Raw genomic sequence first — 13,220 nt, 5'->3', positions numbered from 1 at the left:
GGCCTCACTCTGCGGCCTGCCTGGGCTATAGCACGTCGCGTTCAAGCCCACCCTCGTGTGTAGATGCTCACATCACCAGCTCTGGTCGAGATGATTGAGCTGCTACAGCCAGTGTGAGGAAGGATTTATAACCTTGCAGTAAATGGAGGTGACCCTCCTACCAAATACCCCAAACCCAGAGGTGATCCAGGATGCCTCAAGTGGAAACTCAGGGAGGTGTGACGGGAGCAGAGGGTCACCAGGTGGGAGGCATCGGGACTGTGGCTTGCATTGCCCGTCTGGGGGGAACGGCAGTGCACAGCCCAGAACCCGCTCGGGACCCCATCCAATCACAGCAGCCCCGCGGGCCCCTGAGCTGAGGGTGTTCCTAAAGCCTGCAGGAGCTTGACTGGCCGCTCCCGCATTCACAGATGCACAAACGGGGAGCCTCCAGCATCCCCCTCACCAAATGAGCTTCACACAGTGAGGAACACAGTTCTTGGTGGTGGCTGGGGGCCGAGATGCGGGAGGCGAGCGTCCGGTGAGGACGTTGCTCTGGTGACACAGGGTGGAACTCTGTGAGGCCAGGCGGAGTGCCTGGGACACTCACCCGGGACCCTCGGACTCTCCGGCCCTCTTGCAGGGACCGCCAAAAAGAGCAAGATCCTCTCCAAGGAAGAACAGAAGGTGGTTGCGTTCCACGAGTCGGGCCACGCCTTGGTCGGCTGGCTGCTGGAGCACACGGAGGCCGTGATGAAGGTGGGCTGTCCCACGCGCGCGTGTAGCTGCGGGCGGGTCCGGGGCGTCGGCAGGCGTGAGCCCCACTGGCCCTTGGACCACGCTGGCCTCGGAAGCACCGCGTGTTCTCGCTCGAAGAGAAGACACGGTGTGAGGTGGACAGGGGCACAGGGCAGAGGCGACCGTGCAGGGTCCCTCATCCCGGGAGGCAGAGGGCAGGACACGTGGCTCCAGCTGTGGGGCGAGGCCACTGGAGAGCCACGCAACGACTCGGGGGCCCCCTCTCCTGTGTGCACCCTCAATCTTGGAATTAAGAACTGTCAAGTTTACCACCATCTCTGAAAGCAGTAATGTAACGACTCCTAACCTTAAGAATAGGTGCGTGGAGCTCACCTTAAAGAACTACCACTCTCATAAGCATTTGGGAGTTTGATGAAAATTTATTTGTATCAAATGCCTATAGTATAAACAACTCCTCCGGAATGGTGGATTCATGACCAGGGAACCGAGTGACCCTTCAGGAAAACGTGAACGTGTGGGAGGCGGGTGCGGATTGAACTGTGCCCTGCGTCCGGCCTAGAGGGGGCCGCAGCGCCGAGCATCCCCAACACCGAAGAAGGGGACACGTGGCCACTGCCAGCCGGCACGTCTGTTTACTGTCCTTGAACTGCTTTTCAGAGGTGTCAGTTGTAGCCAAGTAGATTGTTAGTCTGGTCGTGTCTGAGAGGCCTTCCCCCAGAGGGCCCGAAGTCCAGTGTTTGTGACAGACAAGTGGACGCAGCCGTCATTGAGGTGACCTGGGTCAGGCTGAGGACAGTCACCAAGGGTGTGACATTTATGGGACACTAAGTACTTCAGTAAGCAAGATAAATACTTGAATGCAGTATCTGAAGAAAAATTAATGCAGAAAGATCCTGGATGAAGTAAACGTAATTTAAAATTTCCTGTTAGACGGCCAAAAGATAAATGTGTCATAATGAGAACCACCCCCCACCCCACCCCCACCTGGCCTGGCACTCTGCCAGTTGCGGATGTGATCATTACTTAGAGCATTTTACAGTGTAATTCGCTTAAGTATTAGCCTCTCAGCTTCCTCTCCAGAGCCCCTGCGTGCCAACCTGGTGCTGCGCTGGTGGGGGAGAAAGGCAAGGATGGTCTCCAGTCTTGGTGTCCCCAAGGGTGTGTGCAGTCCCATGTCCACCGCGGTGGGCGGTGACAGGAGGGCACGACGACTGGCCCGGGGTGGGGGTGGGGCTGGGGCTGGGGGGCGGGGTCCTGTCTCCTTGGCTCCACCCAGGAAGCCATCTTTGCTGTGCTTTGCGTGGTGTGCAACCCCAACGGCACGTGAGCTGTTCTCCTTGGTCACAAAAGTGAGGCCGGTGCAGACTTGCTCTGACTGCTTTGAAAGCCTCCAGTTAAAGACCCGTCTTGCCCGACCCCACCTTCGTCCTCCTGCTCACTCGGCCACCTGGCACTCCGCAGGTCTCCATCGCACCGCGGACAAACGCAGCCCTGGGCTTTGCTCAGATGCTTCCAAGAGACCAGCACCTCTTCACCAGGGAGCAGCTGTTCGAGCGGATGTGCATGGCCTTGGGTGGCCGCGTGTCGGAATCCATCTCCTTCAACAAGGTCACTTCTGGTGAGGAGCTGGCCCGTGCTGGTTCTGGCGTTCTCAAAGTGCTTTCACATCCGCCGCGCCTTCCTCGTGGGGTTGGGAGGGTGAATCCGATGGGAGGAATTCGAAGGGTGGCTTACACACGTACTTCTGAATTTCACTAAGTGTTCTCAAGCTACTGGTACAGGTGCTCGTGTTCCCAGTGACACGGGTTCAGCGTTGACGGGTGTTGTCAAAGCTGGACGTGTGCCAGGGAGCTGCCAGGGAAGCGAACCCAGAGGTGCACCCCACATAGTGTTTAAAGACTCTGTCCTTTAAAGAACAGTAACAGGGCACAGTTGTCCCCCGGGTCCTCTGCGGTCAGGCCCAGGCCCGTGCCACTCTGCCGAGAGAAACCTCTTTCTCGGCCCCATACTCCAGGGGCTCAGGACGACCTGAGGAAGGTCACGCGCATCGCCTACTCCATGGTGAGGCAGTTTGGCATGGCCCCAAGCATCGGGCCCGTGTCCTTTCCCGAGGCGCAGGAGGGACTCACGGGAGTTGGACGGCGTCCCTTCAGCCAGGGCCTCCAGCAGATGATGGATCACGTGAGTGCGTGCCGCCCCCTCTCACGGCGCAGTGGGTCAGGGAGCAGGTGTCTGAGGTGCTGGCGCTGTGCCGTCACGTGGTCCACGTGGTGGGCTTTCCAGTCCTGACCCCTTGTGGCTCTCACGTTCTGAGCATCTGCTCTCGGGTGAGGACTTGTGTGGCCCCTGGTGAAACTGTCCGTGAAACACCCCGAATGATGCAGCCGGTGCCCAGCAGTCCCCACACCTGCAGGACACATGCATGCTCCCTGCGCGACCTGGCTGGGCCCACTTCCAGCCTGGTGCGCACGTGAGGTGGCCACACGCTCCCCGGCCTCCAGGAGCTGGTGGGCGCCTGCAGCCGTGAAGGGGGAAGGGGTGGGAGGCAGCCTCCTGGAACAGGGGTATTCGCGGGGGATGGGGTCAGGGCAGGAAATGCCACTGGCAGCCAAGCTCTCCTGGACCCCGTGAGCCGGAGGTTGGCTTCCTGCCCCGTGGCTCTAACGTGTGCTCTGATGCCAGAATCCTGTGCCAGAATCAGGCACAGGAGATGTCGTGAGCATTGGTCTGCCGTCCTGCTCGTGACAGATCTGTTCGCCCATTGGCAGGAAGCCAAAGTGCTGGTGGCAAAGGCCCACAGGCACACGGAGAAGGTGCTGCGGGACAACCAGGACAAGCTGCAGGCGGTAAGGTTCTGGGCACCTGCCTGTCCTTCCCTTGGCGGGGGTGGGGGCAATCAACCATCGCCACACAGTGCTGATGTGGCTGTCACTCCTCGAGGGACTCTTTCCAGCACACACAGCCACAGAAAAAGCAGCCGTTCTACACTCCCCCCAGTTCAACTGAAATCTCACCTTTTTCAAAGACCACTTGGGGCATGGCAGTCTTTTATTTTTCCTTTATTTATCTTTTGGGAGGGGGAGAGGCAGAGAGAGAGAGGAAGAGAGAATCCCAAGCAGGCTCTGTGCTGTTGGCACAGAGCCCGATGGGGGGCTCAATCTCATGAACCGTGAGATCATGACCTGAGTTGAAATCAAGAGTCGAATGCTCAACCGAGCCACCCAGGGGACCCTGTTTTAAGTCATGTCTGTGCCACACATGGGGCTTGAACTCTTGACTTTGATTTCAAGTTTAGAATAATCTTAGATTTATAGAAAAGCTGCAAATATAGCACAAGACCCTTCTACCCCATGGCCAGTTTTCTGTATCATTAACATCTCCCTTTAACGTGGTGGGTTTTCTACAAGCTAGCGAACCAGTGTCGATACGTCATTAACTGAAGTCTGCGCTAAATTCACGTTTCCTTCGTTTTTATCTAATGTCGTTTCCTGTCCCTAGACCCCACTTCACTCTTGGTTGTGATGTCTCCTTACGCTTCCCTGGGCTGTGAATTCCCGCTTGCCTGCTGGCTGCCGGCTCTGGCAGTTTTCAGAGCAGTGGCTTGGTGGGTGTGGCGTGTCCCCCAGCTGGGATCTGTCTGCAGTTCTCAGTGAGGCTGGGAAGGCGGCACCTGAAGCGGGTGCCTCCCGTGTCCCTCGTAGAAGCAGGCAGCACTTTGTGGACAGGCCACGTTTCCTCACTTCCTCATTCCATTCAGATGAGGCGCTGCTCCCCCAGGCTGGGGTGCTGCCCTCACAGTGCTGCCCCTGGACCAGGGGGCTGTGGGCAGCGCAGGGACCTGCTGAGCCAGAACCCGCTGTTTACCAGGCCCAGGTGCCACACGTGCGCGCTGCGGCCGCTGCTCGGCAGGACTGGGTGGGGCTCCTCCTGCGGGGGCCCCGGGTGTCCCCCCTCTGCACCATGGGGAGCGGGGCATGTTCCAGGGCTTAGCAGCTCTGTCCCTCCCGAGGAAGCAGTGGCCCTGCTCAGAAGTGCCTGGGACGCATCCCTCATGGCCGGTGCGGGCTGTGCACACGGCCCCCTCAGCGTGCCCTCTGGGACCATGTCTAGGGAGGCAGAGGCTCCCTTGCTAGCCCTGGGCACCAGCACCCCGTCCCCACGTTCCAGCCCCCACTTGTTCCCCGACGTGCAGACACACGCACCGTGTTTGGTAAAGGAAACTAAAGTGGCCCCAGAGAACAGATTTGGGAGGGAAGCAGAAAAATGATGGAGGCTGGCAGCCGAGAGGCTGCCTGTAAGGTGCAGACGAGGGTTCTGTGCATGAGCTGCCCGCTTACACTGCTTCCCTGGGAAGCCGCCTGCCCAGGGCGTCCCGCTCCAGACGCCCCCTCCCTGCTGGGTGCTCGGCTCTCAAAAGGCTCATCTGTTTCCTTGTCTGGGGTTCACACACCACTCGCTGTGTTCCGTTAGCTGGCAAATGCCCTGTTGGAGAAGGAAGTGATAAACTACGAGGATATCGAGGCCCTCATCGGTCCGCCCCCTCACGGGCCCAAGAAGATGATCGCGCCTCAAAGGTGGAGTGAGGCCGAGAGGGAGAAGCAAGACGCCGGGGAGGAGGAGGCGCCTCAGCAGCCCCCACTTCGCGGGGAGGAGCCATCTTGGCCCAAATAGACGGGCCTCCTGGATTGTGCCTCGACTGTGCCGTGGGGACGCGGCGTCCCCCGCAGACCCAGGAAGGGAACGCCTCACTGAGTGCCCCGCCCCCGCCGTTCCTCTTTTGCCCAGACTGGTACCCCCTCCCAGCCCTCACTGGTCTCTGAAAAGACTTCTGAGATCTATTTATTGACTGCCCTCCCGGTGAGAGGTAAACGTTTTTGCAGATGACTTGGCTTTGTTAGATTGTTTTATCCGTGCCGGGTACAGGTGCGCATGGGGTACAGGTGGGCATGTAGACCGAACTCCCGGGCCGGTGACCCAGTGACAAGGTGGTTTTGTGTGGGAGCAGCTTGCTCCCGCCAGGAGTTCGTGCGGGGGCTGTCCCAGCTGCTGGGACTTCATCAGAGCGCTAACAGGACCCCCGAGCCAGCTGCCGCCTGTCCTCCCTCCAGTGGGCCTGTCCTGCTGGCGCGTCCACAGCGCGTCGGCATCAGGGCCAGGCCCTGGGCTCTCGGGCGTTAAAATACTGCCACCTACTGCTGTGCAGACCCGGGCACCAGCCTGTCCTGCTGGCCTGGCCTCCACACGAGGGGTAAGCCCTGAGGCCTGCTGTGGCATTTGTAGTAAGTTCCTGGGGGAGAGTCCACCTTGCGCCACAGGGCCAGCTCTAACCCAGACATGGGGTCATGCGTTTCAGTTTAGAATGTCAGCCCAGGATAACCAACAGAAGAGCCCTGTTGTAGGAATCTGGGGGAAAGGCCCTGGGACGCCCCCTCACCGCAGCAAGCGAGGTACACTCGGTCCCCTCGGCCCCCTTGTGCCCAGGGGTGTGCCACACGCACTCCGGTGTCCCCACCCACTGCTCTCCCTGCGCAGCGGTGTTCGGAGCCACGGGCTGCAGGTGCTTCCTGACAGAAGGGGTAGTTCGGCTGCCCATCCCACAGTACGGCCCGAGGGATGCGGTATGTAAGCAGGTGGGGGTCACACCCGAGGGAGGGCAGCTCTGAGAGCACTGTGGCCTTTGCCCCAGGTCCCCAAATTCACTTCCAAAGATGGATATGCAGTTAGGAGGGTTCTGGTCTCTTCGCCCCAGGGTGGCACCCTCCGTACCCTAACCATGGACGGATGTGGTCAAGCTTATCCCCCTCCTACTTTACCAATAAATTGGCCCGTGCCTCTTTCTTCTCTGGAAAATCGTTTGCTGACCACAAGATACACAGAAACCAAACGTAAATGGCACGAAAAGCGGCCCCTCCCTGCAGCGGAAGCAGGGGAGCCTGACTTCCTAGCACTCACTGGTGGGACGGGGGAGGTTCGCTATGCTGACTTAGAGAAGCTCAAGGCGTCTGCCGACTTTGGGCCCCCAAGTGGTCACAAGTGATGTCACCTCCGGGTCATCAGGTGCTCGAGCGCCAGAAGTCACACCTCCTCTACCATCTCAGGCGGGGACTGAGGCTGCCCTTCAGACTTCCTGTAAAGAGCCTCCTCCAACTGCATGTTGGTCTGGGGCAGCCAGACCACACGGGGCAACCGGCGTGTTCAACACCCGAGCCGGAGCCCCGACCCTCTGCCCTCCACCCGGCAAAGGGGGTATAACATGGCCTGACTGTAGCTTCTGGAACTGGCTTCACCTGAGTCCGGTATGCGAGGTCTCCTCACCAAGAAAAACATGTTTTCTTTTGTTTGTTTTTTAGTAATCTCTACTTCCAACGTGGGGCTCAAATTCACGATCTGCAGATCAAAAGTCGCACGCTCTTACGATTGAGACAGCCAGGCACCCCGAGAAAGTCACATTTTCAAAGTAAACGTGTGTTTAACACCATCAGCCTATTAACTTACATCCTTTAACAATACAAATTGTTCTCTGTAATCTACACTTGTACTTACGATTCTTTTATGTTCCCTAAAAGCTCACTTTTTGTTGCAGTGTAACAGACATGCACGTACAATTTGATGTTCGTATGTGCCGCAGGGCGATCACAATGAGCCTCGTTAACACCTGTCACCACACAGGTATTTAATCTGATGAGAACTCTTAAGGTCATACTCTTAGCAGTTTTTAAATAAAACACTTATGATTATGACACTAATATTCTTTCCACTGCCTTTCACTGACATCAAGTGTTCCTTCAGGTTTTAGGAACCTCTGTGTTAGCCTATATCTGATTTACGGGTAGGCCACGATTCTGGAAAGCTGAGATGATGGGTAGTTATGAGTTCTGTGATTAAGCAGCGAACATTAGCCTGTCCTTGCTGTTATTAGGCTACTGCTTTTCCTAACTCAACCATCAGCCCATATTTGTATAACATAACATGCAAATTTTACAAAGTGCTTTGGGATATAACCTCCCCCACTTCCCCAAACACTATAAAATCACTTCTGCTATGATATTAACTTAAAAAATCAAGGGGCACCTGGGTGGCTCAGTCAGTTCAGTGTCCGACTCTTGATTTCAGCTCAAGTCATGATTTCATGGTTCATGGGATTGAGCCCCACGTCCTGCTCTGCTCTGAAAGTGCAGAACCTGCATGGGATTCTCTCTCTCCCTCTCTCTCCAAAATAAATAAACATTAAAAAAAAAAAAAATGACCGTGTGTCTGACAGAGTTCCAAAAACTATTGTTGACAGCCTCAGGTGGAATTTCTCTGAAGCCAACACCCACAGCACCAGCTGGAAGGCACTGGTCAGGTGCAGGTGCTGAGTGACAAGGCACCGCTGGGAGTAACTGGGGCTCCCTCTTGCAAGGAAATTCTGGGAGGCTGTGCAGAGGACACTCCAACACCTTCAGGCATGTTTATCCAGGAATCCGTGGCTACCTTATTTATGTGCTTGCAGTTAGCAGAGGCATTAGCTGGCTCCTTCAGTGGCCCCTGCAGGCCCAAGCCCAGGGCAAAAGCTCTGCAGCAGAGACGTGGCTGTGGAATTCTGTGCCCAGGGGGACACGGCCTGTCCCTATAGCTGATGATTTTTTAAATGCGTGGGCCAGCCAAGTCTTTGTATCAGAAGGATTCCTGCTTAACAGTTTAGAACAGTTCGGGGTGCCTGGGTGGCTCAGTTGGTTAGGCAGCTGACTTCGGCTCAGGTCATGATCTCGCAGTGCGTGAATTTGAGCCCCGCGTCGGGCTCTGTGCTGATGGCTCAGAGCCTGGAGCCTGCTTTAGATTCTGTGTCTCCCCCTCTCTCAGCCCCTCCCGTGCTCATGCTCTCTCAATAATAAATTAAAATTTAAAAAAAACACAGTTTATAACAGTTCATTTTCCTCTTTCCCAACAAGAAAGTTGAGCCTATTTCTAGCAGATTTCCTGTCAGAACCGTTTTTACTTCACTATTCTGCATACTGTTCAAAGGAAGTAAGCGTGTGGAGTCTTCAAGCATGGGATCCTGGAGTCTGCATCGAGCATGGTGTGCGCAGCAGACCGAGGTCCTTGAATTACAACTTCGCTTTCTTACTGCCAACTTGATTCTGATCAGTGTTTCTATTTTCTGACCTCTAGCCCCCAACCGGTGACCCATGGCAGCACCTCAACCATGAGCGGCTACAGCTCAGGTCAAGATGTGGCTCAGGGCAGATGGAACTGCACGAGTCTGGGGTCTGTCCGGAAAGAGAAACTGGGGATGGGGATAGGAGTGTGTTTGAGACTAAAAAGAACACGGTATCTGACCACGAAGATCCACTGAAAGGGGTCTGAGAAAGACCAGGGAGGTGCGGGCTAACATTTGATGGACTACGTTCAAGGAAAATCCGCACGGGCCAAGGCAAGTATGTATTTGGCAGATGTTTCCCCAATGTCCCTCTGCTGCAGTTATGGGGGTCCATGTTCCAGTTCCACCAGAAAGAAGGGACTTGTGAGGCAGATAATAATCCCTCTCACGGTTTTTGTAAGGGCTGATGGAGGGATCACTTGCTCTCTTCTCTCCCGCACTGGCTCCCAGCACGTCACATGGAAGTGGAGCTGTGTGACATCCGTGACAGCCAGTACATTCACTCACCCTGTACGGGACACCGCACGATGTGCTGTGGTCTAACACAGACTCTCCTCCCACTTCACAGAAGGGAAAAATTCAAACGATGCCCAACGTCTCAAAACTAGTACAAAGGTTCCCAAGCAACTCCAGCCACTTTCTTACGGACTCGCCAGTGACTCTCCAGTTGAGCCCATCTGTCTGTGAAAGTGGCAGACCAAATTTTATTTTATTTTTTTTTCAACTTTTTTTTATTTATTTTTGGGACAGAGAGAGACAGAGCATGAACAGGGGAGGGGCAGAGAGAGAGGGAGACACAGAATCGGAAGCAGGCTCCAGGCTCCGAGCCATCAGCCCAGAGCCTGACGCGGGGCTCGAACTCACGGACCGCGAGATCGTGACCTGGCTGAAGTAGGACGCTTAACCGACTGCGCCACCCAGGCGCCCCTGGCAGACCAAATTTTAAACGTTACCTTAACGTCACAGGTAGATACCATTCCCAAGTTCACGAGAAGTACTTTCAGCCTCTCCTGTGCTGACAACAGTCACAAAGTGGGGCTAACACAGTTCTTGTCTCCTAACCGAGCACCCAGAGCTAGGGTTTGGACTTTCCGTGCAGGCTCAGCACATTCGTCTCAAGAGACTGCAGGTGCTTCATAAATTACACATGTTCTCTGTCCTTTCTACCTGTTCCGTGTCCCTGGCCAAACCCTGTAATTCCTCAATGAATCTCAACCTGATACTTCTAACACCCAAGGCTGTCTCAATAGGGCAGAAGACTGTATCGGCACCCTATGTACTCAGTGCAGCACACAGGCCTCCACGTTTCTCATTTTGTGTCATAAAATTCTTCGAGTGTTAAGTTCTCTTAGGAAGAAGCTTAGCGTTTGGGGGGAGGGTGGGAAAGGAGAGTTCCCAGGCTGTAAAGGCTCATGGAAAGGGACAGGGTGTTGGCGGTTTCCTAGACTCACCCGGGAGAACGGGAGACGCGCAGGGCACAGGTCACGGAGCTATGTCGGGCTATTTATTGAATACATGTTTTCCATGACGCCCGTCTCTGCAGGGTCTGCAGTCCGTCACCCGGATTCTTACCCCCCCCCCCCGCCCGACTCCGGGAAGGTACAGCGCTTGTGCCGTGCAGCGTGAAAACGCATGCGAAGTACTTACGCTCCAGTTAGAGCACTCAACAAGTGTCACTTCTGGGTAAACAAAGAAGCACAAATGTTTCAAAAGGTTGGAAAGGCACAAAGACGGACGCGGAGGCGAGGCTTTAGGGTTAGGGGCACGTACCGAGTCCCGTGACGTGCAGGAGCAGGAAAGACTGGGCACCCAAACAGCCGCTGCTCTCCTCTGGCCTGGCCGTTCCTCCTTGAAGGCCGCGGAGGCCCGCAGGACCCGCCGCCCTCCCAGCACGGCCCGGGACCCAACCCGCGGGAAGCGGGAAGGGCCACGCCCGCCCAGGCCGCGAGGTCTGCTGGGAGAGCGTGGACGTCACTTCCGGGATCCCGGGCTCTGACTGGCTGGAACCCTTCGGCGCTTTTGATTGGCCGATCCCAGCACCATCCCAGGGTGCTTTGTGGTAGCAGTTCTTTTCCGCTGGCCGTTCTCCTCCGGAGGAGGTGAGTGTGCTCGGTTCAGGCGCCTTTGGCTGCATCGGGTGGCATCCGCCGCCATCGGTGTAGGGCCGCGTCGGGCGCGGCCGCAGAGGGGCCTCGGGCCCCTGCCGCAGACGGGAGAGGGCCGTGGCCCGGGTTCTGGGGCCGGGCGGGCCGCCGCGTCCTGCCGGAGCCCGGGGCCTGACTCGCTCCCCTCTCCCGCGGCTCCCCAGGCCCGTAGGCAGCAGCCATGGCGCCCAGCCGGAATGGCATGATCCTGAAGCCCCACTTCCACAAGGACTGGCAGCGGCGCGTGGCCACGTGGTTCAACCAGCCGGCGCGGAAGATCCGCAGGTGAGCCGCCGCTGCCGGGTGGGGCCGCGGGGAGCCCACGGTCAGGTGCGCTTGAACCCCTTGGCCCGGTGAGCGCGCGGCCGTCGGGAGCGTGCGCCGGGGCCGGGCCGGGGGCCAGCTGACCGCCGCCCGCCTCTGTCCGCCCAGACGCAAGGCCCGGCAAGCCAAGGCACGCCGCATCGCCCCGCGCCCCGCGTCCGGACCCATCAGGCCCATCGTCAGGTGCCCCACGGTGCGGTATCACACCAAAGTGCGAGCCGGCAGGGGCTTCAGCCTGGAGGAGCTGCGGGTGAGTGCGCCGGGAGGCGCGGGAGGCTCTGCTTGGCGGCCCCCGGTCCGTGATGACATTCTCCGGAATCGCTGCACCTCCTTGATGAGAGCGCTTTTGAACCCTTTTCCATCTGACGGCCGGGCACCAGCGTGGGGGCGCGGGGAGCGGAGGCCCCGGGGTGGGGGTCCTGCATCCGTGTCTGTCTGGGGGCAGGTGGCTGGCATCCACAAGAAGGTGGCGCGGACCATCGGGATCTCCGTGGATCCGAGACGGCGGAACAAGTCCACGGAGTCCCTGCAGGCCAACGTGCAGCGGCTGAAGGAGTACCGCTCCAAGCTGCTCCTGTTCCCGCGGAGGCCGGCAGCCCCCAAGAAGGGGGACAGCTCGGTGAGTGCGCCCTCCCCACCGGGTCAGGGTAATCTCTGCGTCCCCGCAGATAGAGGGACGCGTGTGGGTGGAGAAGGGCAGAGCTCCTGGCGTTTCCCTAGTTGTGCAGAGCACCGTCTGGGTCCCATCTGGGTCGCCGTCAAAGCTGTTGGCTGGAGGCCGGGGGGCTAGGGGTTTATCTTGTTTGCTTTGTAAGTTGGCTCACGCACAAACGCTCCCCCAGCGTCTCCGTGTCTCTGCTCGACGGAACGGGGGTTCAGTGACTTGTCACCCAGGCCTATGTGTGTGCACCCGTAGGTGGGGTCGCCCAGCAAGCGGGGCTGTTGTCCAGGGTTAGAAGCTTGCAGCCTTTGGGGACTTGAGGTGAGCCCGGGTGACTCTTGTCCTTAACCAACAGGCCGAGGAACTCAAGCTGGCCACGCAGCTGACAGGACCGGTCATGCCCATACGGAACGTAAGTGGGCTTTGGGGGGTGAACCAGTGAGTTTTCGGGGCGGAGATTGGGTTGAAGGGTGGCAGCCAGGGCCTGTGTCAAGATATATGGGTTTGTGAAAAAGAAACCTTTTTTGACTTTGGGAGCAACACCCTTCACTCTTAACAGATGGGCTCCTTGAGGGGGGGCCTTGTCTTCATCTTTGGGGACTCATTTGTTGCACCTCCTTCGATTTTGTTTGTTTGTTTGTTTGTTTGTTTGTTTGTTCCCCTCTTTGCTATTTGAAAGGCCAGGCCACAGGTAATTGCACGTTTGGTGATCCAGGAGGTGACTGGGCCCTTGACTTTCTCTGCCAGGGAGGTGGGCCCGGGCCTCCCTCGGTCCATGTTCTCTGTTGTTGACGGTGACACAACGTCTGTCTCAGCACACCCTCCCCCAACGGTTGTTCGCACAGCTCAGGGGCTCGCTTCTGCCTCTGCTGTGTGTTTGGCGGGGGCATTAAAGTCTGTCTTGGTGTCAGCATAGCCCTTCAGCAGTCGATGGGCAGACAGCGTGCGCCTCCACGGTTTCTGCTGTCCTTACATGCTGGGTTTTGTCTCCGGCCTCACTGCAGGCAAGGGTTTGACTCCTGTGCTCCGTTCCAGGTCTACAAGAAAGAGAAAGCCAGAGTCATTACCGAGGAGGAGAAGAACTTCAAGGCGTTTGCCAGTCTTCGCATGGCCCGTGCCCATGCCCGGCTGTTTGGCATCCGGGCCAAAAGGGCCAAAGAAGCTGCAGAACAGGATGTGGAAAAGAAAAAATAAAGCGCCGTTGGCAACTTGA

General features: G+C 57.3%; 2 protein-coding genes, 1 long non-coding RNA gene and 1 other non-coding gene across 5 annotated transcripts in view; 3 read left to right on the top strand and 1 right to left on the bottom strand.

Moving 5' to 3' along the window:
• Positions 1-5,622, top strand: part of SPG7 (SPG7 matrix AAA peptidase subunit, paraplegin) — a 32,840-nt gene extending 27,218 nt beyond the window's left edge. For both annotated transcript variants that reach the window (XM_086688627.1, XM_025920633.2), the window contains 5 exons: positions 623-738; positions 2,200-2,356; positions 2,753-2,919; positions 3,507-3,584; positions 5,209-5,622. In XM_086688627.1, coding sequence (XP_086544753.1) covers positions 623-738; positions 2,200-2,356; positions 2,753-2,919; positions 3,507-3,584; positions 5,209-5,409 — 719 coding nt within the window. In that variant the 3' untranslated portion in view covers positions 5,410-5,622. The remainder of the gene's footprint in view (positions 1-622; positions 739-2,199; positions 2,357-2,752; positions 2,920-3,506; positions 3,585-5,208) is intronic.
• On the bottom strand, positions 3,782-10,845 carry LOC147573280 (uncharacterized). Its single transcript, XR_015244569.1, has 2 exons — positions 10,649-10,845; positions 3,782-5,220 (listed from the first exon to the last, which is right to left on the bottom strand). It is a non-coding gene; the product is annotated as an uncharacterized LOC147573280 (long non-coding RNA).
• Position 10,846: 1 nt separating this feature from the next.
• RPL13 (ribosomal protein L13) lies at positions 10,847-13,220 on the top strand. The gene is made up of 6 exons (XM_025920844.2): positions 10,847-10,977; positions 11,187-11,307; positions 11,455-11,596; positions 11,792-11,965; positions 12,363-12,419; positions 13,043-13,220. Exons 2-6 carry the CDS (start codon positions 11,204-11,206, stop codon positions 13,199-13,201), a joined length of 636 nt encoding a protein of 211 aa, XP_025776629.1. The 5' UTR covers positions 10,847-10,977; positions 11,187-11,203; the 3' UTR covers positions 13,202-13,220.
• LOC112857613 (small nucleolar RNA MBII-202) lies at positions 11,647-11,727 on the top strand. The gene has a single exon (XR_003223339.1). It is a non-coding gene; the product is annotated as a small nucleolar RNA MBII-202 (small nucleolar RNA).

Source organism: Puma concolor, chromosome E2, assembly GCF_028749965.1.
Source record: "Puma concolor isolate L17-30 chromosome E2, mPumCon1.1.hap2, whole genome shotgun sequence".
Classification (NCBI taxonomy): domain Eukaryota; kingdom Metazoa; phylum Chordata; class Mammalia; order Carnivora; family Felidae; genus Puma; species Puma concolor.
This window is presented reverse-complemented; position numbering and strand designations above follow the sequence as displayed.